At 55.1% G+C, this 25,333-nt stretch overlaps 9 protein-coding genes across 9 annotated transcripts; 7 read left to right on the top strand and 2 right to left on the bottom strand.

Annotated features, from left to right (window-relative positions):
* Positions 1-99: 99 nt before the first annotated feature.
* On the bottom strand, positions 100-401 carry W97_02421 (dolichyl-phosphate mannosyltransferase polypeptide 2; the record flags this gene model as incomplete). The annotated part of the gene is made up of 2 exons (XM_007780321.1): positions 100-273; positions 345-401. The coding sequence occupies 2 exons, from the start codon at positions 399-401 to the stop codon at positions 100-102; spliced, it is 231 nt and encodes a 76-aa protein (XP_007778511.1).
* A 395-nt stretch (positions 402-796) lies between these two features.
* On the top strand, positions 797-3,561 carry W97_02420 (uncharacterized protein; the record flags this gene model as incomplete). The annotated part of the gene is made up of 2 exons (XM_007780320.1): positions 797-3,253; positions 3,307-3,561. The coding sequence occupies 2 exons, from the start codon at positions 797-799 to the stop codon at positions 3,559-3,561; spliced, it is 2,712 nt and encodes a 903-aa protein (XP_007778510.1).
* A 2,199-nt stretch (positions 3,562-5,760) lies between these two features.
* On the top strand, positions 5,761-6,228 carry W97_02419 (uncharacterized protein; the record flags this gene model as incomplete). The annotated part of the gene is made up of 1 exon (XM_007780319.1): positions 5,761-6,228. One exon carries the CDS (start codon positions 5,761-5,763, stop codon positions 6,226-6,228), a length of 468 nt encoding a protein of 155 aa, XP_007778509.1.
* A 3,056-nt stretch (positions 6,229-9,284) lies between these two features.
* Positions 9,285-10,391, top strand: W97_02418 (uncharacterized protein; the record flags this gene model as incomplete). The annotated part of the gene is made up of 3 exons (XM_007780318.1): positions 9,285-9,446; positions 9,502-9,788; positions 9,872-10,391. 3 exons carry the CDS (start codon positions 9,285-9,287, stop codon positions 10,389-10,391), a joined length of 969 nt encoding a protein of 322 aa, XP_007778508.1.
* A 1,123-nt stretch (positions 10,392-11,514) lies between these two features.
* W97_02417 (uncharacterized protein) lies at positions 11,515-11,793 on the top strand (the record flags this gene model as incomplete). Its single annotated transcript, XM_007780317.1, has 1 exon — positions 11,515-11,793. The coding sequence occupies one exon, from the start codon at positions 11,515-11,517 to the stop codon at positions 11,791-11,793; it is 279 nt and encodes a 92-aa protein (XP_007778507.1).
* A 2,848-nt stretch (positions 11,794-14,641) lies between these two features.
* W97_02416 (uncharacterized protein) lies at positions 14,642-16,687 on the top strand (the record flags this gene model as incomplete). The annotated part of the gene is made up of 5 exons (XM_007780316.1): positions 14,642-14,759; positions 14,860-15,117; positions 15,174-15,878; positions 15,929-16,010; positions 16,081-16,687. The coding sequence occupies 5 exons, from the start codon at positions 14,642-14,644 to the stop codon at positions 16,685-16,687; spliced, it is 1,770 nt and encodes a 589-aa protein (XP_007778506.1).
* Positions 16,688-17,368: 681 nt separating this feature from the next.
* W97_02415 (uncharacterized protein) lies at positions 17,369-18,493 on the top strand (the record flags this gene model as incomplete). Its single annotated transcript, XM_007780315.1, has 3 exons — positions 17,369-17,643; positions 17,704-17,869; positions 18,143-18,493. 3 exons carry the CDS (start codon positions 17,369-17,371, stop codon positions 18,491-18,493), a joined length of 792 nt encoding a protein of 263 aa, XP_007778505.1.
* Positions 18,494-19,935: 1,442 nt separating this feature from the next.
* On the bottom strand, positions 19,936-20,517 carry W97_02414 (guanine nucleotide-binding protein subunit gamma; the record flags this gene model as incomplete). The annotated part of the gene is made up of 3 exons (XM_007780314.1): positions 19,936-20,001; positions 20,138-20,198; positions 20,360-20,517. The coding sequence occupies 3 exons, from the start codon at positions 20,515-20,517 to the stop codon at positions 19,936-19,938; spliced, it is 285 nt and encodes a 94-aa protein (XP_007778504.1).
* Positions 20,518-20,975: 458 nt separating this feature from the next.
* On the top strand, positions 20,976-24,815 carry W97_02413 (uncharacterized protein; the record flags this gene model as incomplete). The annotated part of the gene is made up of 4 exons (XM_007780313.1): positions 20,976-21,278; positions 21,398-21,622; positions 21,683-24,054; positions 24,122-24,815. The coding sequence occupies 4 exons, from the start codon at positions 20,976-20,978 to the stop codon at positions 24,813-24,815; spliced, it is 3,594 nt and encodes a 1,197-aa protein (XP_007778503.1).
* Between the last annotated feature and the right edge of the window lie 518 nt (positions 24,816-25,333).

Raw genomic sequence — 25,333 nt, 5'->3', positions numbered from 1 at the left:
CCATATTTTCTAAACCCCCTGACGCCGCAAGCGCCCATACAATGCACGCTTCACACTTTCCCTGCAACTTCAGCCCCCTAACCCGGCACAATCACACCACTACGACGCCTTCTTCGCCTTCAGCGCCCTCCGCCGATTACTCCTAATCATGACAACGCTCAGAAAGCTCCCCACGACCGCCGAGCCAAGTAGGATGAGAATGACAGGCAGGCGGATGGCCCAGACGCGCGGGGGGAAGAGTTGTTGGAGGGGGTGGTCTTCGTCTACGAAGGGCTGTGGGGGGTGTTAGGGCTGCTATGTTGAAGAGGGGGTTTGAGGAGAGGAAAGGGGACGGGCAGGGGTACCATCAGGAGCGTCCATATGGTGTAGTAGAGGAAGACGGCGGTTGCTAGGATTAGCATTGAGAGGCCGATTAGGCGGTCGAGCTGGGGGTTTTGTTAGCTGTGTTTCTAGGCTTGATGGAGGTGGGACTTGCCATTGTGAGCTTGTGGAGGTGAATGAGCGTCGAGAAGGGAAGGCCAAGAGAGGGTGAGGTGTATGTCTCTACTGTGGTATTCAGAGCAATGGTGTTGCAGCGGTGATGAAGCCAGCTTCAAGTCTTGGCGGCAGTGCAGCCCGGGGAAACTCGCCACCCGCAGAGCCGCGCCGCTCGCCTTAGCAACTTTCTTCACGCTTCGCGCTGCCTTGCCCAAGATCACTGTTCACGCAGCTGCAACAGGGCGACAACACTGCTTGCCACGACCATTCTCCTCATGTCAAAGTGAGAGACGGCATTTAACGCGTCAGCACATCCAGTATGGCCGAGGTCCTTTCTGCAGTGAGGCTGCCAACCCCCGAACCCCACGACGCTAAGCCCAGTATCTTTGACCGCAACGACCGTGAAGGCTACGATGCGCGGGAATCTCGAGACGGCAGAGCAGCAGATGTTCGGGATGACCAATATGGCCGCGACAGTCCGGAAGATCGTACACCTCGCGAGCCCCGTGGATACAGAGCAAAGCGCAAGCGCTCTCCATCCTCACGGTCCCCGTCTCCCAGGCCTCCACCCGGTCCCCTACCGCGCGATGTCGACCGCGAACGCGCCGTCGAACGACTACGCCAGCTCGAGATGCGCTCTCGCCAGCAGGAAGAGGAGCCCTCGAAACCGCTTACGGCGGAGGAGAAGCAAGCCGCGGCGAAGGCAGAATACGAGAAGCTGTTGAGCCTTCGTAGCGGAGGCACATACATTCCGCCAGCACGGCTAAGAGCACTACAAGCGCAGATCACAGACAAGAGCAGCAAGGAATACCAGCGCATGGCGTGGGAGGCTCTGAAGAAATCCATCAACGGCCTCGTCAACAAGGTGAACATCAGCAACATCAAGTCCATCGTGCCCGAGCTCTTCCAAGAGAACCTTATTCGCGGAAGGGGTCTCTTCTGTCGCAGCATCATGCGCGCCCAGCAGGCCAGTCTGCCGTTCACGCCCATCTTCGCCGCCATGGTCGCCATCGTCAACACGAAGCTGCCGTCTGTGGGCGAGTTGCTGGTCAACAGGCTCATCGTCCAGTTTCGACGAGCATTCAAGAGGAACGACAAGGCTGTGTGTATCGCAAGCACCACCTTTCTAGCACAGCTTTGCAACGTGCAGGTCTGCCACGAGGTTCTCGCCGCTCAGATCTTACTCTTGCTCCTCAACAAGCCTACAGACGACTCCGTCGAGGTGAGCGTAAATCTCATGCGCGAAGTGGGACAGCACTTGGAGGAGTTCAACGCACCGATTGCGATGGCGGTGTACGATCGCTTCAGGTCGATATTGCATGAGGCGGACATTGAGAAGAGGACACAGTACCAGATCGAGGTGTTGTTCGCGATCAGGAAAGACAAGTACAAGGACAATCCGGCTGTAAAGGAGGAACTGGATCTGGTGGAGGAGGAGGACCAGATCACGCATAGGCCAAATTTGGACGATGATGGGATCGAAGTCATGGACGGGCTCAATGTGTTCAAGTATGATCCGGAGTGGGAGGCACATGAGGAGGCGTACAAGAAGCTCAAGGCCGAGATTTTGGGGGAAGCGGAAGGGAGTGACGAGGAGTATGAATCCGATGGTGACGAGAGCTCAGAGGATGAGGAAGCCAAGCAGGAAAAGCAGATGGAGATTCAGGACCAGAGCAACACCGATCTTGTCAACCTTCGGAGAACTATCTATCTCACGATCAAGTCCAGCGGCGGATTCGAAGAGGCTGTTCACAAACTTATGCGCGTCAACATACCGGCTGGTAAGGAGGACGAACTTCCCTCTATGATACTGGAGTGCGCAAGTCAGGAGCGAACATACGACCGTTTCTACGGCCTCATGGCTGAGAGGTTTTGCAAACTGAATCGTCTCTGGAATGACCTATTCGAGGCGGCCTTCGTAAAGTACTACGACACTATCCACCGCTACGAGACAAACAGACTACGGATTCTAGCTTGCGTCTTCGCCCACCTCCTCGCTTCAGATGCTATCGGCTGGCATGTCCTCAGCGTCGTGACCCTAACTGAGGACTCCACAACCTCCAGCAGCCGCATCTTCATCAAGATCCTCTTCGAAGAACTCGTCCAAGCAATGGGCATGAAGAAGCTGACCGAACGCATGCGAGACCCAACACTCCAACCTTCCTTCGTCGGCATCTTCCCCAAAGATACTTCCCGCAACACCCGCTTCGCAATCAACTACTTCACCGCCATCGGTATGGGCGCCCTCACGGAAGACATGCGCGAACATCTCAAGAACATGCCCAAGCCCGCCCCGCCTGCTTTGCCGCCGCCCCCACAGTCGGAATCGGCATCCGACAGCGGCTCAGAGAGCGTGTCCAGCTACTCGAGCTACAGCTCGCGCTCCCGGTCGCGCTCGCCTTCGCCACGAAGAAGCCGCGGCCGTGGCAGGAGCCCTTCTCATGAGTCGTCCCGCTCCCGGTCTCGCTCATACTCGTCATCGCGCAGCCCGTCGCGAACGCGCGACCGTCGCCGCGGCGATGTCCGTGATAGCGGCCAAGGTAGACGCCGTACCCGAAGCGCCTCTTCTTCCGAGCGCTCCCGCTCACGCTCGGTCTCGAGGTCTCGCACTCCACCACCAAGAAGGAGCGCCCGTGCCCGCTCGCGCAGCTACACGCCCTCAGTGTCCCGCTCGCCGCCATCACGTAGGAACGGCCGCACAAGTGCTCGCGCGCGGAGCTATACGCCTTCAATCTCGCGCTCGCCGCCTTCAAGACGCGGCGCGCAGAGGAGCCCAGTACGCGCGCGCTCGAGGACGCGCTCACTTTCTCCACCTAGACGCGGTGCCAGGCGGAGTGTCTCACCGTCGCGGTCCCGGTCCCGGTCGCGAAGTCCCTATCGTCCGCGGGAAGGTCATCGGACGCGCAACTCTTCGTCTTCGCGGTCGAGATCGAGGTCGCCTCCGGCACGAAGAATGAGTCCCGCGCCCAGGAGGCGGCCCAGTCCGCCTCGGCGACAGAGGGAAGAGCCGGCGCCGCATGTGCATCCGGATCGCGCGGCGCAGGTTCAGGCAGGCGTGCATCCGAGCCGGGCGCATCTTGTTGAGGGGGCTGGGAGGGCTGGAGGAATGGGGAGGGGCAGGGGCAAGGGTGGGATGGGTGCCAGGGGCGGGAGAGGTGAGCAGCAGATGAGAAGAAGGAACAGTAGTAGTGTTGAGGGGAGTCCGGTTAGAGGGGCGAGGGGAAAGGAGAGGGCGAGGGCTAGTGATTTCTTGTAGAAGTGGATTTGAGGTGGGGTTAGAGGTTGGAGGTTCGGGAAGTGGGATTGGGACTTGGTGAAGTTCGAGTCGCTAGTGAACCAAGTGTGACATTCCTCTTCTGCTAGCGATGTGGCTTTCAGATGGGATGATGCATCGTTGTTCATAGTGTAGTACATTTGTATAGCCGTCAATCAATGGATGGCTACACCATGAGCTCACCACGAGTTCACCATGATTCGTCATAACATACACGGTAACCGCTCACTGATTTCCGAAACCGCCTCATCGAACACCGCTGTCGGTGTTTCCAACCGCGAATGTAGGTTTGACAGTTTACAACACGGCTGCCAAATGTCCATACTAGTACTTCCCATAGCAGCCCTAAACCCGTATCGAAGCCCGTCTACTAAAGACAAACTCACCACCCCAATCATTCTTTGACACCCGAATAGTCCCAGAGCAGATCCTTCAAACTCCATGGCTCAGACACTGCTACTACAGAACCGGTCATACCGGGCCAACTCACCACACGTTTCTCAGCGCGCCTGCCCGACATTGAACCTCGTGCACCGGGACCGCGCCCACAACGCCGGCTGGAAGCCTTACAACCCGGGGATTCAGTACTGGACAGTGTTGCATGTGCTGTTGTGCGTCGTGGACGGTAGGCCGAGCTATTGGAAGGCTAGGTAGAGCCATAGACCGGGAGTGCTGTGTGGGCGGCTTGTGCTGTACGACATACGGCCGCCGCGAGGATGGGGAAGCGGGGAAGGAGGTCAAGAGCCAGCTGTGCGTTGCGGGGATTTGGTGCTTCAGGGGTGAGGGTAGAGTCCAGTGGGAAGGTCATCGATACTTGGGGATGGGCGACTGGGAGGTGGCCTTGAGAGAAGCGGTTTGAGCTGGTTTGGCATCGGCTCGTAAGATTGGAGCGCGCTGCGTGGCATAGAGCGGCATAGGCTAACAGTAGAAAGGGCTACAGCAAGGAGGACTTTGACACAAGAAAGGAAAGTGGAGAATTGCTGCAAAGCTATCTTCATGGATTGGCTGTTGTCGGACACGCTGAAGAACAAAGGGACAGAGGCAAGGAGACAGAGACCCTGGAATATTCGTCAGGTCATTTCCTCTCAGCTGTAACGACGGAGATGCCTCTAGATGGAAGTGATCTAGAAAGACTCGCGAGTACCACTCCAAAGCGTAACGTGGGAGTATGCGAAATCTATGGATAGACAGCCTTGGACCTTTGACTGCGTTGATAGCTGTTCTTGCATGGAACGCCTTTGCTATTTTCAGCTTTATGCGGCCGCCTCAACGACAACGGCTTCGACAATGCTTGCAGAAACTATAATTGATTTATTTCTCGAGCGGTCGTTTCTTTAGGTGCGGGTCGAGCATCGGCGAGGACGACTCAAAAGGGCATCAAGACCGTCAACGGTGCCTGCACAACGTTGTGTGACGGTGATAATGGTTGCGAGCTTCGAGGTATACAAGCAGTAATAGGCAGACTGGATACGAATCAATCTGGTGGCTTTCCAATCCGCGTGCTGAGGTTCAGTGAGGTACGACTAGAGACAGCCGCGCTAGGGGAATACGATGTTCGTATTACGGCCTCAGGCCCGCAATGCAAGGGGCTATTTTCGATGAGCCCAATCAACTTCCACCATGCCAAGTCTGTTGATGGGTTGGGGGAGTAGAAAACTAATCGATTGACATCTACCCGGCCGATGATCCTTATTGCTAGTAGTTCATAGATGAGCGTTGCCTCCAGCCGAAGGTCAAACTTTATGCCTCTGTGACTCTATTTGGGTCGCCAGCACGTGGAAGGTCGGCCTGAGCTGCGACTCAACGGGTGATGGAATTCGCGCAGGCTTTATTTAGCAGAGTGGTTTACAGAGCGGCGATGCTGTCTTCTACAGCCAGTAGTAAAACCTTCCCTTCGAGTATAAGTACTGCATCCTTTCCTCCTGTTCACTCTCCATCATCCGCCCAAGATATCAATTCGAAACGTATAACTTCCACCTCGACAAGCTCTCAGCCATCAATTGTTTACGATGTTCCCCTCACTCTCCTCCCCCTCCACTGCGGCGCAGTGGGTCGTCGGTCTCCTCATGTTCTCAGCCACCGCCTCCGCCATCCCAGTGACCTCGGAGACCTCCAACGTCGAGCTCGAAACGCGCGCCCCAGTGGGTCATTCCTGCGCCGGCAACAACAACGGCGTATACGGCTGCGCGACCGTGACCTTTAAAGACCGCTACAACCTCAACATTGACCTCAGCGTCAAGGACACCAAGGGCGACTCTCACCCCGTTTACGCCTGGGTCCGCGTCTACGACGATCGCGGCAACACCGACTTGACCAGACTCCCGAATCACTCGGGGGTTGGCAAAACAGTCTCGACGAAGCAGACCTGGCAGAATACGCGCGGCAGGATCACTGGGTTCCGTGCTAAGGCGTGTGTTAGCGATGCTGGCCCTGATACTTGTTTCGATGGACCCTTTGTCAGCAATCCTTTGCCGTGATTGACAAGGCCCGGTTGAATGGGCTCTGTGGTGCGGCTGTATCGGTGTATACCTACGGGGTTGAGAGAAGTGCGATGATCAGGTGTCCCTTCCTTCCCTTCAGGATTCCTTTGGGTCGACTTGGCTTGAGAGTTTCGCATGGTGAAGCAAATCAGTCGTTACTGTCTGAATTCTTAGTTGTACCGGACGCAGATAAAAGCGGATTCCCAGTCCCTCTTTAATCGCTGTCTCTATGCGTGACGACTGCCTGATGCGAGCCTAGAACTTGCCGTTATGGGAGTATCATACCACCTACTGAATCTTCCATACAGGAAGTTTATGTATTGACATCCCCTAACACCGAGCGGACAAAAACCCGTAGGTCCATGGCGGGCAATAACCGCAAAAGGCCACAGTATTCCATCCGCTCGCAAGGACACTGGCTGAGAATACAAGGATCGACGGTAACGTAAACGGCAGCTGTGCATGTTCAATCGTTAGGCGCTGCATGTTTGGAGGAGGCTGTGTGAAGAGACTGCGTCGAGGCGACCGCAGCTGCATTTCCTGCAACCAACGCGACAACCGTGCCGTGAATAGAACGATGAGAATCATGGCAGCAGCAAGAGCATCGAGGACTGTGACAATTCAAAGAGCCGAGGGACCGTAAACGATATCTGCATGATGGTGCAGGCTGAAGAAAGTGACGACGAAGGCGGCGGGAGGTGCCAGCGCATTGACAAAGGCAATGAATGAAGCGGCGCAGCGACTGTGAACGAAGTCCGCATGACCGCGAAGGTTATGAAGGAGGGCCATGACTGCGACAACGACAACTCACAAGAACGTCGGTGAAAATCATTCTGAATGGTATGTGAGCCCAAAGGATCTGCGGCGTAACGGCGTAGGTCGCCTAGACACGGTAAAGCCTCTTTAGAGACGATTTTGCCTCCGCAGTCGTTCCACGATTGCTTATTTGTTTCTAGATACGGCAATACCGCTACACCGCGTGGAACGCCGCAAACTCAAGAAGCTCAACCACCGACCGATGGCGGTAAGAAGTCTGCGAAAATTTTGAGGCCCTTTCATTCCACGAACTACCTGACTGCCGGATTGGGCAATATGCTGCTGCTTGCGTAGAATGCCATATTCCAGCGACCCACGAGCAGCGTCCAGGCGCCGAAACGATGGCGAGATAGTAAAAACTGCGAGGACTGAGAAGATCTCCAGCATTACGATGCCGGTCGAGCAGAATGAAGAGGATCATGTTCGTTATTATAGGAGTGGTGAGAACGATAATGACTACAACAACCAAAATATTGCTAGGAGGATGACGCAGGATCGAAGCGACCCTGGGGGAGGCTATTTGTCTCTGGGTGCTTTGCCTCTCTGACTGCGTCCGTGAACTGTGATACCGTAAGTCCAAGTGGTAGATGTTCTCTACTCTGGTAAAACGCAAAGGCTTGAACCAATACGTTCCGGCTTGAAGTGTATTGGGCTGCCATTGTAGCACCAAATCAACGCGACAGTGACTAGAGATTATTCGAAAGACTCCTCCACTGAACAGACCTTGTCTTGCAGCATTGATATCATACCCATACTCTACTAGCGCTATTCTTAACTGTTACATTTCTCATCATCCTCTCCAAAATCCCTCCAAGTTTCTCCCCTGTGACGCATCGTGAGTTGTGATGCCATCGGACAGGAGCTGCGACCGACAGCCAAGCTTCTTCATTAATTGTTCTTACCTAGCCACTGCCATAACTCTCACAACTGAAGGTTCAAGGTTCGTGATTCGAAGATTGACCTCTAGCGTCGCCCAGAACAGCTTAGCGCTCGTGCGGATAAAGGGGCCGCCCGAACAGCGTTCTCCACGCCTCAGGCCTCCAGCCTTCCATCAGGTCCTTCCAAACAACATCCTTCGTCACACCACGATTCGTTCGCGTGTCGCAACAATGACCGCTACCAGGCTCGCGATCACCGCCAACAGCCAGATGCGCAAATTTGTCGAGCTGGTATCGAAGCGAAGTCACAAAATCTGAAACGCAGGAGCACCTTCAATCCTGCCAGGCACGTCGATCCATGGGCTGATCAAGGTGCGGTGCCTGAAAGTCTCGTCACCCTCGCTTGACCAGGGTCGACGAAGTCCTGCCGCTTGCCTCTGAACGTGACCGTAAGCTGAACTGGGCGGAGTCTGCTTTCTTTCGTCTACTGTCAAGGCGAAAGTGGCTTGGATAGACCAGTCATTCTTTCGTTTTATTCCCGTCTGCATTCCACTTTGTGCCTTCGATGAGGTGCACCCGCTTGCCTCGTGAGAGCCTATGAGCCCCTGTGCCTCGAGGCACGAGCAGAGCACGGCATGTGATGAATGAGCCGAGGAGGGATCTGGGCTTTCGCGGGGTAGGCCGTTGATGGGCCGCGTGAGCAAGCACCTCGTGTGCTCGTGTGTTTAGCGCCGCGCAGGACGCGGCAACGCTCCTGAAATTTCGTGCTTTCCAGGGTCTGAACGGAGCACTTCCATTTCTGGAACTACAACACCCAACCGACGCCCTCTTGGACCCAAGAGCGCGGAGGCGGATGGCCTTGTTCGTGTGCTCAATATTGGCGGGACCGACAGCACACCGTCACTGACTGTACAACCAGCAATGGTGCAGAGCAGCGACACGGAAATATTGAACTGTCCTAGTTTGTCTACAGCCGTGGTGCAGCAAATCGGCCAGCCGTTAAAATAAGCGCGCACGGCAGCTAGCGAGGCCGCATCATCCTTGAAGTCTACCTTTCGATTTGTCCATTTTCGGACCTACTTTCCATTCTCTCTCTAGTTCAGCGCCACTTTGCGGAGGAGATCAGGCCTGGGTCTGCCGTCAGCGTCTGACAGGCCCGCCCCCGCTTAAGATCGTCTCATGCGTCTGTTGGGTGCGCTTTTCACTTCAGTCGGTCTCCTCTCTCCACATATCTCATCGTTAGGCTATCCGAACGTCCCTCAACATCTTGAAGCTATCAGATCTGCGACAGAAGGTACTCTCAGGCTTCGTGACGGAGCTGCTCGACAGTACTGAGCAATGCCGGCACTTCACCCATACATGGAGCGACGCGATATCGTCAGCAAGCCCACTGACCCAGATGGGTTGATTCTCGAAGCCTGGGCGCAGGGCTACATGGTCGGCTCGCTCATCATCATGGCCTGCATCACCATCTCAAACATGCGCCGCGGTGTCCTTCTCCACAAGCTCATTCTCATCGAGGTGCGCCTCTAACAGTCCATCCGGGTGGCAAAGGAACTTGCTGACACTTACGCAGCTCATCCTGGGGACCTTCCACGGGACCTTCATCTTCGCTCATCCGCCCGTATACAGCTGGTATCTGTCGGTCACCGCGATATTCCTGAACATCAGCTGGAGCATGCACAACTTCATCGCATGGATGAAGAACAAGCCGTTCCTGAGCCGGAAGGTCAGCTACTTCTACATTGGCACGGTCATCCTTGCGCAACCGTACTGGGTCGTGGAAATCTACGCCAACTTCACTTACTTCAACAACATCAACACCGTCTTCCTCAAGACGCGGCCTGTGGAGGCGCTCTTCCGGTAGGCTTCAACTCCCTGTTTTCCTCCTCTGATGCGATAGGCATCAGATATACAGAAACAAGCTGACCTGCCTTCTTCCGCAGCGACCCGTGGTGGATATTCACGGTTCTCAACCTCTTCTACGTAATCCACACCCAGTACGACCTCGCCTTCATCGAAATAATCCGCATCAGCCCTCGCTTCGGCGTTCTCCTGGGCAGCATGCTCCTGTCCGTCGCCTTCATCATCATTGATATCCTCGCCGTCACCCACGTATTCACCCTGGAAAATCCCGATGGCATCAACCCCTTCTGGAAGCTGGCGTACATCTTCAAATGCCTGACTGACACCATCGTTCTGGACGACTTCAAAACCGCGCTGGATAAGCTGAGCCAGGTGAAGAGAGAGATGATCAGGAGTGATGATTTTGCGGGGTTCAAGAGAGAGGATGATCCGCTAGGAAGCCCGAATATCGAAGGGCCAAATTCAGGAGCGGACGCGAATGACCCGAGTGTGGGTGGGTCGGTGCACAAGAGCAGTGCGAGCCATCTGGATGATATGCATCTTAATGTTTACGACTTCCTGAACGAGTCGCCCAGGGATCGCAATAGATCAATGGGTTAACTCGTCATCGTGCATTAATGTTTTGAACGAGCTTGATGGAATCACCAAGAGCGCCACGCCCCTTGGGGAGGTTGAGGGTCTTTTCCTTCGGCCCGGGCCAACGCGACACGCTCTCTGCGCGAACCCATCTGTGGTCATCCTGGAGTCGACATACAAATGCATCCAGGGAGCCGACAAAGCACAAGGGATTACTCCATGCCAATTCACGTGACTCCATCGCGGCGACCTCTCCTCAAATTCTATACCGGATGGCTTGTTGTTGTTCAAGACGCCCCGCTCGGTACGACAAGACCACATAGCATCCAAGACAATGCGCTGAGTGTTGCGGAAGCGGAGGCTGAAGCGCCCTTGCAGTCCCTGGACGCGCCCTCTTGCTGCGGATACCTGTCAAAAGATAGCGGTGGACTCAGCCGACAGTCATCGCGCGGCTCGCTGTTAGAAGGAGCAAGGACGTACTCACGATCCTGCGTTACTATGATGTAAGGGCTTGTAGCCATCGTGGGGACGAACACAGCGGTTCTCGGACGCTTGGCATCCGTAGTGAGAAGGCCGCAAGGGAAAGAACGGCGGTACTTTGGTGTTGATCTTATGGTCATAAGGTTCGTGTAATATGACTAGGGGCGGGCTAGCCTTGGATGTGCAATGATGAGTGGAATTGATCACGAAGAGATGAAAGCGAATGTTCCGGTTCCAAGTAGGCAAGATGCTATACTTGCGTATCTAGAATAGTAATTAGTTGATAGCTAGAGAAGCTACGATGTTGCATGCCAATCCACGAAAGCACGGATTGTCAGTAATACGAGCGTATCGCTCTGCAGCGGATGACCGCACTGGCTAGTATCTTACATGGCCTTTTGGGCGCGTGTGATGAAAGTATTGAAGCCCCCCGAACCGCGGCCATCACGTACAATAGCCCATATTTTGCCCTCATCAAGTCGCTCTCCTGATACCCAATGCCAAGCGAACCGAGAGCTAACCCCTTTAGGTATCCCACGATCCACGACGTCAGCACTCAACCCATCCACCGCTCTCAAACCCCACACCACCACCGAAGAACGGGTGCGCGCTCAACCGTACACATCGCACACATCTCCCACCGGTCACTTCCCGCACCCCTTTCAAAATGCCACCCCTCCGTCCCCGCACCCTCCGCACCATCACGACGACCGCGAAATCACGCCCTGGTCACCGCCGCCCACGCGTCCCAGACGAGTCCACCCTAGCAGGCGCGACGCATAAGCCCTCCCTCTCAATGGGCGGCGCCTCGTTCGGACACTTGATCTCAGAGCTCAGTAGGACGACGCCGACGATGCAGAGGGTTGCGGCAGGGTTGCTGGGCGTGCCTGTTGTGCTTGGGGCGGGGGTTGTTGGGGTGACGTGGGTGTGGGGCCTAGCGGATTAGGAGACCAGGAGCTAGGAGATGGAGGGTAAGAGATGAGTTAAAGGTCGGAGAGCGAGGTGCTATAGGGCTGAGGGACCGAAGGGCTAGGGGCAAGTTGGCACGCGCAAGGGAAGGTTGAGCACAAAAGACCGCGGAACCAGAAGCATGAGCAGCGCTTTGCTGGGGACCCTACCGAGGACGCAGCCCTTCTGATGATGCTCTTCGTGCGGTTTGAGCAACGCCATCTCAATACGATAGGCCGAATGACTACAAGCTATAGCGAAGCCTTGGGCTCTACAGCTGGGCTCCAAGACTCCCCTCTTTCACTCGAGTCGCTTGAGGGGCTTTCGTATTACAACCAGCGGATATACGCTCGTTTCGGCGCACGACCTGTCCCACATAGTAAGGAAGGGGCGTCTTGATTGTTCGTGGGATTCTTCCGGTCAGCTGCGCCAGTGGGCCTTCACGCATGCTTGGCCGATACAGTCGATTACTCGGTTCTTCGCTGGGAAGCCCATCATCTCCTAGGGAGATGCCTGGCTGGTGTATATTGCTGGGGTTGAAGAGACTTCTCCTGGGGAGGAATAACATGCTGGGGATTTTTTTGAACTGCATGGGCTGGAAGACCGGGCGGACATGTCTCCTCTTCCCCGGAATCCTTTTCGAGACGATTGTAGGTGCAAGCAGTCCAGAAGGGCAGAAGGCTGCTTTGTAGTCTGCAGCTTGGGTGGGCACCGGGGTATTGAAATTCTGGTCAGCGCCTTGGCGGTTCAGAAGTGGAAGCTGAACTGAGGACGAGGAGAAACATGAGAGATTGGATATTGTGGGCAGCGCGAGGCCCCGGCTGAGAAGTACGGCATTAATGCTTATCTACAACATAGGCCACTAGCTACGTTGGGCAGATTGACGGATTTGATGTTATAGTCAGCAGTTGCAAGGACATAAGCAGTATTGCCGGATTGAATCCAACTTTGTACAGCGCCGTGAATGATATGCGCAGTCACTATGGTTGTGCTGTGCGATACGAGCGAACGCAACTCATATCTCGCAATGTTAGTTCTCTGAATGATGTGCCTTGCACCACAACTTTTGCATCAGCCGCACAGGCCGCCGGCTGTGGCGTTCAAGCGGCTCTGTTGATGGAGCGCAAAGGAGTACAGGTAAAGGGTTGTAAACTATCGCAGAGAGGGTCCCTTGATGAGAGCCGAGTCGGCACTGGAGCAGTGACACGATTGCCGTTGAGGGTGAAGTATTGATGGTGCTCTGTGTACAATGAAATAGCAAGGTAGATGAACTTCAGAGCAGCGGAATACAGCCTTGGGAAAAGACAGCAAAGGAAATCAAGATCCGATTAAAGTAGCCTAGTCTGGATCCTGGAATTATTGTTCACCTAATCCAGCCGTGGTCGATTACATGTGGACATTGGACGGGTTCGATAAACTCTTCGTATCACCTATCTCTGCAAAGCACCAGACCACCGCTGCAGTACGTTCCAAACATTGGCTGAACTGGACGACTGCTGAGAAGGCCCAAAGCTTTGGCAGCTGGACATTCTGGGGGCTATTAGAATTATCCTGCGTTCCGTAGGGTGCTGTAGAGATTGTAGGGCCCCGCGTATGCTCAGCTCTTCCGGGTGGCGCAGTGCAAATGGCTGATGCTGCTGTTCATCCTTTGTCAGGATTGCTGACAGCACCCGTGTCGGAGGCTTAGAAGTACTCCGTATCCTCGTGAATTGGTGCGAGTCAGCACGAAGCCTTGCGGCAGCGTGAGACACATCTCGATGAATCGATAACTTTAGCTGGCTCGCGCCGATGGACAGGCCTGCTAACGTTAGCACCTCGCCACACTCGTCAGCATCGCTCCCGAAGTCGATGTTCGGACTTCAGTGTCGGCTCTCCGCACAAGGAGCGTTCTGGTGATGCTTGGCAGGAGTAGCTGTAAAGGGCATGGCGTCCACATAGAAGATGAGTTCAACCAACCACAACGAAGGTGTTCTAACGACAATCGAACTGCTGTGCCTGCAAAGCATCGCCTCGCAGGCAGCTGGGAACCGATCTGTCAAGAGTTCCGGACGACAAGTAGCGCAAGCTGTCGGTATCTCGGTGCCAATCCTCGACCGATACATTACACGAGCCTCACGGCGCGCTCAAAGCATCTCACTCAGGCGTCCAGTCTTACCGTGGGCTCACCACGGTGAGAACGCAAGATGGACCATGGCGTTAGCATCCGAAGGTCTCCAAGGTTCCAAGCACCTTTAAGGCGTTGTATGTGCTCCGCCAACCGCAGACGGGATTGAGTGTTTCCATCCTAGCCATGGTGGAAAGGCCCATCGTGCGAACAAGCTTTTCGGCTTCACGGTGATCGTTGTCAGGGCACCGTTTCTGGCCATTAGCTCATGGCCATGGCCAGCGGCCCCCAGGCTTTGTCCGGGGGCTTAGCAAGGCTACCCGTCTGATCTTCGTGTCGTCTTGCTCCTTTCAGACGCCGCGTCCATGGTCGTTCCTGTGGCAGGCCGGACTTCGGGCAGTGGGGACAGACCATTATCTCAAAGGCTTTCAGCTACGCACTGATCGCGCAGAGTCGGCGCAGGTGAGATCTGAAAGAGAAAGGGTATTCTAAGGCGCGAGAAGCCGAGACTGTTAGACGAGGAATCCACTTGGTTATATATCCTCGCCTTGGCCGTGACTTCCAGCAGCCCAATCCCCACGGTTCCGGTGACGCTATTTTAATACACTTCCCGGTTGTCCCACCCCGGCGGGTGCTGTCCGTATATGTAGTGTAGCGTCTCCGAACTGTGTCGCTGTCAGATTCTGTAAAACCAGGTTGGCGGTCTGTTTGAGCCCGGCAGATTTACCAACACGCCTTCATCATGGCTCTCATAACGTTCCTCGTCTTCGCGGCCATTGTGGTTGCTGTTGGCCTATACAAGCACCTCACTTCAAAACCGAAAATACCAAAGGGTCTGAAGCCGTTGCCAGGTCCGAAAGGTAAGCCATACTTCGCTAATCCTCAGCCTGCCACTGCGCAAAGACTTCCATAGTATTAAGACGATATCGAGAAGTAACTAGCTAACTTCGCCCACAATAGGCTACCCAATCATTGGTTCTGTCCCTGATGTACCTGAGAAGAATGGCTTCATCAAGTTTGCCGAGTGGGGGAAGGAGTACGGTCCTATCTACAATTGCAACCTCGCCGGCTCGAATCACGTCTGGATATCCTCCGACAAGATAGCAAAGGATCTCCTTGCGAAGAGGGCCGCGATTTACTCGGCCCGACCTCACATTCCGGCGCTCCTCGACGACAACCGAACGAGCGCTCAGTACCTCCCACTGCTTAGCAACAATGGTAAGTCACCATCTTCAAGAATCGGCGAGACGAGCTTTACTAACGCCTCTGCGCAGATGGCTGGTCACGTCAGAGGAAGTTTGCAAATGCCATCATGCGAGAAGCGGAGAAGGCCAACTGGCACCACTACCCGGAGCTCGAGGCGAAGCGTCTGCTCGTTGAGCTGCTAGATGACCCATCCCAGTATAACCACCATCTCGAGTCGTTCATTGCCAGAATCACCTGCCGGCTGGCATGGGGCCACAGCGAACCCAGCAACGAGCTCAAGCAACGTGCGCGCGAACTGCTCATTGGTGTCTCACCCACCGGCGCTCTCGGCAACAAGCTACCCTTCCTCATGGCAATGCCGGATTGGATGTCACCCGTGAAGGCTTGGGAGAGGCGACGAGCCGCAACCGAACGGCGATTCTTCCAGATGATGGAAGAGCAGGTCGAGACTGAAATCAAGGAAAAGCGGGCGCCACCGTCGTGGATGCGCATGGCTATCGAGGGCGGCAAGGAGCAATGGAACTTCCAGTACAAGGATGAGGGCGCTTACTGTGTCGGCATGCACGGAATCGCCGGTGCACTCACAATCGCTGCGCCCATGCAGACCTTCTGCCTGGCCATGTGCTACTACCCGCAGTATCAGCATCTTGTCCAGGAGGAAATCGACCGCGTTTGCGGTGATCGGATGCCGCAACCTTCCGACCGGCCGAACATGCCTGTGCTGCGTGCGTTCATTAGAGAAGCTCTCCGCTGGAGGCCTCCGGTCCCGACTGGTAAGATGATAACGAGGGCGTGAGCAAGCACAATCTGACGTGTCTCCCAGGCATCCCGCACTACCTGATCCAAGACGACGAATACGAAGGCTACCACATCCCCGCCGGCACAACCATGCACCCGCTAGAATGGTAACGCCCTCTTTTTCAATCTAATGAATCGCACCGTCGGCTCCATTACTAACTCGCTGAAAACTTGTAGGGCAATCTCACGTGACCCCGAGCTCTACCCCGACCCGGAAGAGTTCAACCCGCTCAGATGGCTCAAGCCCGAATACCCGACCTACAAGGAGCCGCTGACCGAGTTCCCGACCATGTTCACGGGCAGCACGCAGGCAGGCTACGGACGCCGGCTGTGCATGGGCTCCCAGGTCGCGGACGAGGACATGTTCATCGGCATCGGCTCGCTGGCCTGGCTGTTCCATATCTCGAAGGAGGACGCGAAGCGGAACATCATGATGAACGAGAAGGCGAGTATTTCGGAGGAGGAGCTGAACACTGGGTTGGACGAGGACAGCGACGCGAGTTCGGAGAAGAGCCAGGAGGTCAAGTTCGATCCGACGGAGGTGAAGGCGAAGAAGGAGTCGAAGAAGGAGGTTAAGAAGGATGAGATGGATCCGACGCTTGATTACTCGATTCTGTTGATCGCGAAACCGCTGCCGTTCAAGTTCGATCTCAAGGTTAGGAAGCCGGAGAGAGTGGAGATTGTGCGTAGGCAGTTTGAGGACGGGATGGAGAAGGGGTTGTATGAGTCGCCGAAGAATTACTGGGGGGATAACAAGGGCAAGCTTGGGTGGGGGAAGGTGTAGATCATAATGCGGAGATGCGGAGTGGAGCGAGCAAGTGCGTAGGTAGGAAGCCGGAGTATCAGTAACTTCGGCGGACTGGGAGGGTGGTTTTGGATAGAGGTGGGAGTCTCTGGGGTAGATGCGCGTTGTCTCGATTGCATGTTTTTCGTTCTACCTTCTGAGCATATGGTTTCGAAGGGTTTTAGGCGAATTACCCTGGTGTTTTGCGGGCTTTCTTGTTACGTAGCTGGAATGCAACCTACTACATTGTTCGACGTTTGAACGTGTTTGTTGAAGCTTGCTTCATCCCACAGCCTCTTAACATCTCCTCCTTCGGGTCATATAGGTATCCCGTTAAACGCAAACAGTCCCGGTTCGTCTTTTATGTCACTAATGGAACCTTTTCTCAAGCTCGGGTAGTCACTTCGGACGGCCGAAGGCGAACGGCTGAGGGCAAACGGCCTCCCTCAGGCTTCAAGGCTCCGCCTTGGCGGATATGTTCTTATCGTGTGCAAAGTGCCGGAATAAGAAAGCGGAAGCGATCTAGAAATCTATTGGAGCGAGCTATGCGGGGGTTAAGAAAAGCCTCGTTTCCTCCATTAATTCAAGCGCCTTCTCTTCGTCTTCTTTATAAACCTCACCGCTTGCTACAAGTTCAAATTGTCGTGAGACGCTCACTCAGATACCTCCGGCAACTTCCAGATGTCCAGCGAAGACGCGAAAGATGTCCAAGATACGATACAAACGGCCCAGTTCCAAGCCTTAGAACCTGAAAAGCTTCATGAGCAGCTGAAGACATGTGGCCTTACACTCTTTGGAACCGGAAACGACTGCGTTTGGTACACCATCGCACATCTACTTGGCTCGAGTGTCGACAAGGTTAAAATCGCCACCGGCTTATCGCCTACGCCAGGAACAAGTGGAATCCATGCCAATGCCGTCAAAGGCCTACTGACGTCTTTGGGCAAAACATTCTAGTAAGTCAACAATGCAATAAGCCCGCTCGAAAGTCTCTTAGCACTAACATACACACCTAGCACTGCCGAGAGCGACCTCCGCTGGACTCTATTTGATAGAAGAACAGGAGATGGGTTTCAAGACGTTGATAGCTTCCATAGTTTGGATAACAAAGCTATCGGCGTTTACTACACGCGGCAAGATGGATCCGGTCACTACGTCGTGTACGAACCCGTCTTCAGTCTGGTAAATACAGACATAAGAAAAACCTATAAGGCGGGGGGGTTCCTGCCCAGTAGGGCTAAGCGCCGCGCACCGAAGCTTCCACCTTCAAACTTTCAGTTTATAGACTATAGCGTCTCTCCTCCAATCGACATTCGATCAGATGTAACGGCATCTACTATTAAGGTCGTGTTCTACATCGCTAGAGGGCGGAACAGACCGAGGGATCCTTTACCCTGAGATTTCGATAGAAAGAGGTACTAATCCCTTCCCTGTTAACTTATTTGTTACTATTAGGCTAAGAAAGATGTACGTATAAGAGAGCAGGACTGGCGCGAGCGAAGACGTAAAGACTACGAAGACATGCAAAAAAAGTGGCGTGAAGAGAGAAGTCTAGAAGAGCGGCGTAAAAGGAATCTCAAGAGGAGCGGCATACCCTGTAACATTGATGATCCCGATGATCTTGATGATGATGAGGATGAGGACGATGATGTGACCCAGTTCACTGTGTTACCAACACTACAGCACTACGGAGGACAGGGTGACAACGAACAAGTGATTGGACCAGAAGGAGCGGAACAGATTGAGGAATCAGGATTGGGGCTGAATTATGAGGAGAGCGATGACATGGACACTAGCGGCGGCTAAGTATCAGAGGTCAGGTTACGTGGAGATGTTTGGTTAGTTAGGCCTTTGAATGAAGGATCCATCTCCTAATTCTACATTGCCGTTCTCAGACGGTTGTAACGAGTGAATACCAGCAAAAGGTACACAGCAGGCTGTTAAGTGGAGATTCCTGCTGACTTTCCGTCACCACCAGCAGCTCCGGACAAAGACTGTTAGAATGAATGAATCAATCTGCGTGTCTCTTCTCTACCACCCTTTAGCCCAATTCGCGCAACCTCCTATGCTACAGTAAGTCTTTGGCATTGAAGCTTGTGGCTAAGGCGGTTTGAGGCTCGCCAGATAATTGTTGGGAGCAGAGACCTACCGTCTGCAGATATGCATTCGATAGCAGTCACCATCGTTCGCTTAACACCTACGCCTCTATTGAAGGTAAAATATGGTGACTTAGAACATTCCGAGTGATGCAAACAGCGGGATCAAAAGTCAGAGTTAGAATTCCGATTTGAAAAGCGCTTCCATTATTCCATTTCCAATAAGTCAATGGGTGTTATGGGGAAAATATCGTGACGTAGGCGAATATTTTTTAGTATACACTAGAGTGGATATCTTAATTAATATCTACCTGAGTGGACATCTCCCTAAGTAAACACAGCCGGCGGCATGCCCTGTCCAAAAGGGTGGAACCGCGTCAATTGACTTTACTACTACTACTACTACTACCAGATCCGGCAACATCGCCGTGGACCCAGAACACCGCTGCAGTGGAAACGCAGCAGATCCCTTCTCGTAACTTTCTAGATAACCGCTTATGACGCGCTGACCGTTGCGTTACTGAGACCAACGTCACCTCCTCGGCGGCATTTAGTTGTTGGCAAGGCGGACTGGGTAGGCCTCGGAGACCGCACTATGGTGGCTTGATAAGGCGCAATGGGCGCGGAGGATCGGAAAACGATCCGCCGAGAGTAGAAGAGGGTTGAAGTACCTTCTTGGAACTGAAACTGAGAGGCCGAAAGGCCAGCTGTCTTATGGTAATGTTCAGCATGCAAATGCAGCCGTTGTTGCCGCCGCCAACGGAGAGCATACGTGTGTCAGATTGGTATTGGACACGATCATGCGGATGGTAGTGAGCAGGGGAAAAGGATCTACCCAGGAGGATATATAGCGTAGATGTTAATGCCATCTGGAAATCTCTGCGTAATATCTGAGACCAATCCCGCAGGACCATTCAACGTGTTCCACAGCAAAGACCCCTTAACCTCCTTGGCATACTCCCTTCCACCGGTCCTCGTATCATACAGTCCACGCGGTGGATTGACAATCTGACGACAAGGACAAGAGAACAAAAAAACCTTGGGAAGCGAGCTACACGCTCTACTCCGACGAAAAAGTAGAAACCCGGAACGCCTTTTACGGACACACATTATGGGAAGGGTAGGGTACAACACAGGGCCGCCGACGGCATTTTACATGACTATGCAGCAGCCTGTGCTACCTTGTTGGGGTGCATAGGGGTCTTCGCGTTTGTCGACCTGTGTAGCACGGGAGGTGTCAGATGCTGTGGCAACGTGGAGATGGGGGTAAGAGTGGAAGGGGAAGTGTGGTAGAAGGCAAAGCAGATAGAGGAAGGTAGAGAGCTGAAAGTGGTAATATGAATGGGAGGCATACCGTTCCCCATCGGCTCGGCACCATATAATCCTTTGGCTCCTTGTCACAGAATGCAATCAAGCTGTGCAGCACACCGGGTTAGCCGACTGCCCAAATCCGATGGCACTCCCATACAACATCCAGCCCCTGCAGCACCCGCGTCCATGCGCTCCGAACCAAGACGGAGGATGAACGCCGGCGTATACGAGGGCTGGGAGGGTCGTGGTGGAAAGAGCAACCTACTCCATCGCCGCCTCGCTGACAGGTATCCGTCTCCTCTCCAAATCCTCCTTCAGCCGCGCATTCAGCTCCGTCAGCCGACGCAGCTTGAGCTCGGCCATGGACTGTTTCTTCGATTTGCCGTCGCCGCCGGTGCGGAGTTCATAGGGCGTGGACATCATCCTGGGCGCCCTGTGTTCGCGCTCCGATTGATTTGGTGAGCTGGCGAGACCGACCGATCAGTCAGTATTGCAGGTGAGATGCGATGTGATGTTGGTGATGTATGGGTGTGCGATGCGACGTGCCTGTCGATCGGGGGGAGATGAGGCAGTGGCCCGGACTTTGCCCAGTGCCGCGACTTCAAGCGGAGAGCTGGCCGAGGCAATTGACAGACGAACGAGTGTGAGGCGTGCTGCTGACGGCGATGAGAAGACGAGCTTGGTTACTGTGGTGCCGGAAGCGCTCTCACAGCCGTTCGGGGGGGGAGATGGGCGGGTGGTGAGTGAGGTTGCGGTGCGGCAAGGAGTGAACCTAGGCCAGAGCTCGGTTAGCGTCGTGTTGTTCGAGGCCAGCTGGGTGGTTGCGCATCACGTGAAAGACCGAGAAAGGGGAAATCTTACGCCGCTGACTCAGCCGTTTCATGCTCGGTTACGACACACGCCTCGCACCCCCAAACTTCATCAAATCTGCCAGACCCGGCGACGACAGTAAGCACAACTTCGACGTCTGCCATCACCATACAAGCCGCGACTCCGTATACGTGCCAGCATTCGAATCGCCGTATCGAGGTGTCGGAGTAGAGGAGGTCGCCCAGCATGCCTCCTCCGCCACACAGCAGGCCGGAAAATGTCCTGAAGGTGCGTTCCCAGGCTCTTATATTACCCTCTGCGCTGCGATGCCCGCTGAGCACGGCCTACAAATCGAAAGAAGCAGGCCGGGAGCCGTATTTAAGCTCAACATTATATAGCAAGAACCACCCTTGGCTTATGGGTGAAGGGAATCAAAGCGGAACAGCGTCATAAAAGTTGCAGCAGATCATATTGCTAACACATCTTTCAACAGCGGGCCCAGGAGCTTATCGGCGTCGGCCAGTCGCAGGCCGCGCTGTCACTGCTCCACGAACATGTCGTCTCAAAGCGCACCCGGAACAGTCCGATCGCCTCTCTCGAGCCGGTGATGATACTCTTTGTCGAGCTATGCGTCGATCTGAGGAAGGGCAAGCTAGCAAAGGACGGCCTGTACCAGTACAAGAACACAGCGCAGAACACAAACGTGGGGACGATTGAGGTAGGCGATGTTCTCATCAACAAATCTGAGATGCAACAAGGCTGACAGCGGGTGATGTAGCTGGTCTTCAAGAAGTTCATCGAGCTTGCCGAGCAAAAGGTCACCGAAGCCCAAGCTAAAGCCGATGAAGTCCACGCTGGCACAGAATCAACTTCCACTACAAATGTTGAGGATCTCGAAGCAACGGAGACTCCGGAATCCATCCTCCTATCCACTGTATCCGGTGAACAATCCCGAGACAGGACCGACAGAGCCATCGTTACGCCATGGCTGAAGTTCTTATGGGAGACGTACCGTACGGTACTCGATATCTTCAAGAACAACGCTAGGCTCGAGGTCATGTATCAGTCGACTGCCCATCAGGCATTCCAGTTCTGCTCGAAATATGCCCGCAAGACCGAGTTCAGACGCCTTTGCGAGCTTCTGCGGAATCATCTGCAGAATGCTGCCAAGTTTTCATCTCAGATGCATGCCATCAACCTCAGCGACCCAGACACCCTCCAGCGCCACCTTGACACCCGCTTCCAGCAGTTGAACGTTGCTGTTGAGCTTGAGCTATGGCAGGAGGCGTTCCGCAGTGTCGAAGACATCCATACACTGCTCAGCTTGAGCAAGCGCCCAGCAAAGAACATTATGATGGCCAACTACTTTGAAAAGCTTACTCGCATCTTCCTGGTCAGCGAGAATTACCTTTTCCATGCCGCCGCATGGAGTCGATATTATAATCTCATGCGTCAATCTGCCGCAGCCGTCGCCTCCGGGCAGAGCCCGAAGAAGGATAATCCTGCCGTCTCCGAAGCCGACATGACCAAAGCCGCCTCCTTCGTTCTGCTCTCTGCCCTCGCCATCCCAGTCATCAGTACCTCACGCTCCCGCGGCGCCCTCGTCGATGTTGATGAAGCCCGGAAGAGCAAGAACGTGCGCCTCACCAACCTCTTAGGCATGTCGCAAGCGCCCACGCGTGCCATCCTCTTCAAAGATGCTCTCAGCAAGGGCCTGCTCAAGCGCGCCAGATCCGAGATCCGAGAGCTCTACAACATCCTTGAAGTCGACTTCCACCCTCTCTCCATCTGCAAGAAGATCAGCCCGATCCTCAGCGCTATTGGCGCCGACGCGGACATGCAGAAATATGTGCAGCCGCTCCAGCAGGTCATCCTGACGCGCCTGTTCCAGCAGCTGAGCCAGGTCTACGAGTCCGTCGAGCTTAGCTTTGTCATGGATCTTGCCGCGTTCCCGGAGCCGTTCCAGGTCAACACGGGCATGATTGAGAAGTTCATCATGAACGGGTGCAAGAAGGGCGATCTGGCCATTCGCGTCGATCACGCGACGGGCGTGCTCACGTTCGACTCGGACGTATTCTCTTCAGCCAAGGCGCTGCATCCCGGCTCGGGCGCCGGCAGCGCCGAAGCGGAAGCGGGTTCCGTGCAGAAGCTACAGAGCACTCCTGCGGAGATTGTAAGGAGCCAGCTTACCCGCTTGGCGAAGACTCTCTACATCACGTGCCAGTACGTGGACCCGACCTTCAATGAGGACAGACAGAAGTTAAAGGCCGCGGCGCTGGCGAGAGCCAAGGCGGGCGCAGAGAAGGAGCACGTGGAGACGCTGAAGCGGAGAGAGATCATCGACCGCAAGAAACAGGCTGCTAGCTCGCAGCTTGCTGCGAAGCAGAAGGAAGAGGAAACCCGCAAGCGGATGCGGGCGCAGCAGGCGCAAGAAGCCGAAGCGGAGAGGCTCAGAGAAGAGCAGAAAGCGAGGGAACAGCGCAGGATCCAGGCCGAGCTGGACCGCGTTAAGCGCGAGGAAATTGAACGCCAGCTTAAGGAGCTCAAGACGGGTACAAAGGGCGTGGATGTCGAAAGCCTCGATGTGAGCGAGTTGGATGCAGGAAGGATCCGCGCGATCAAACTTGCTGCGCTGGAGAAGGAGAAGAATGAGCTTAGCGACAGGCTGAGGATCACCGGGAAGCGGATCGACCATCTGGAGAGGGCGTTCAGGAGGGAGGAGATCAAGCATCTTCCCGAGGACTATGCGGCGCAGCGTGAGCAAGACTTTGCTGCATACGAAAAATTCAAGACCGACACGCTCAGGGATGCGGAGCAGAAGCACACGGAGGATGTTGCGCTCAAACACCGACTGGGCCGGTTGGTGGAGAAGTACGAGGGGTTCAAGAAGAACGTGGAGAGAGAGCGGAAGAGCGAATTCGAGAAGAGAAGAAAGGCGGCGGATAAGGAGCTGCAGCAGAAGATGGACGCCCGTCGCCGCGAGTACAGCGAGCGGAAGGCGAGGGAGAGACGTGAGGCGGAAGAGGCGGAGCGCCGTGCCAGAGAGGAAGAGGAACGCCTTGCTCAGGAGGCGGAAGAGAAGGCGCGCGAGGAGGAGGAGAAGCGCGAGAGGATGAGGGCAGAGAAGGAGGAGAGAGAGAAGAGCAGACGGTACGTTGCATCAGCCTCACACACCTGCCCAAAAAGGACAACACACTAACATCTCATCCCCCAACAGCGAAGCAGAAGAAGCAGCAGCCCGCCAACGCCAACGCGAAGAAGAAGCCCTCGCCCGCCGCAAAGCCGCCCGCGAAGCTTCCACCCGCGTCCCCGAACGTGCGCCCGAACGTGCGCCCGAACGTGTGCCCGAACGCGCCGCCGCGGAGTCGCCAGCCCCAACTGAATCCCGCGGTCCACCGCGGCTTACCCTCCAACCCAAATCCGGCGCCCCGCCCATGTCCTGGCGCGAGCGTGAAGCCCTCAAGAAAGCAGGCCAATCCCCGGCCCCGACACAGAACCCGACGCCCCCGGTGCCACCAGCGGACGAACGCGTCGCGACGGCTGAGGTGGACCTGCCGCGCAAGACGGGCGGCACTGGGTCTGGGTATGTGCCGCCGCATCTGCGCGAGGCTGGAGCGAAGAAGCCGAGTGAGGATGGTGCGGGTGGTGGGTGGAGGAGCCGGGAGACTTCGAGAAGGGGGGAGAGCCCTGCGCAGGCGGCGGGTGGGAGGTATCAGCCGCCGGCTCGCGCGGGAGGCGCTGAGACGGAGAGGAAGGGATATGTTCCTCCCAGCTTGAGGGGAGGTGAGGAAGGCGCGAGGGATGCTAGTCCCGCTGCCGCTGGTGCTGGGGAGGAAAGGAGGGATGGGGGCGCGGATAGGAAGACGGGTGGGTATGTGCCACCGCACTTGAGGGGGCGAAGGGGGGAGTAGATGTGTGGGTTGTTGAGGATGGGGGAGGAAGGGGCTTGCTTCGGGGTCTGTGTTCATAGATTGGCTTGATGGACCGGCTCCAGTCTTCTTTTCCTTAGCTGTCTTATGGTAGGGTGAATGCGAGCCTGGCTGCTTGAAATCGGAAGTTAATCATTCCACTGCTTCACACCTGGCTTACGCTTTGCATATATGAAGCTAGGTACCCCACAATTGTGTGTGCAAGCTGTGCAATCGTGCAGCGGTCAAGAGCTTGTGATGTTGTCCCTCGAAGAAAGGCTTTACTTTGAGATATCTTCGAGAGCTGATTGAGATATCTCTGAAAGCTGGTCTTCTTGTTGTACAGCCGGTTTTCAGTCCGCATACCGACAACTCCCTTGGGTGACCATAAGATTAGACGAAGTTGAATTTTTCATCTCAGGAGAGGTCTCCGCGGGGTGGGGGTGACTTTGTCGGCCTGAGGCACCATTTGAGGGGGGGTCCAGAAATTCAGGGCCTCTCTGCAAATCGGGCATTTTAGG

This window comes from Coniosporium apollinis (genome assembly GCF_000281105.1).
Source record: "Coniosporium apollinis CBS 100218 chromosome Unknown supercont1.9, whole genome shotgun sequence".
NCBI classification, from domain to species: Eukaryota; Fungi; Ascomycota; class Dothideomycetes; genus Coniosporium; species Coniosporium apollinis.
Note: the sequence above shows the minus strand (reverse complement) of the source record. Positions and strands in the feature narration are given on the sequence as shown.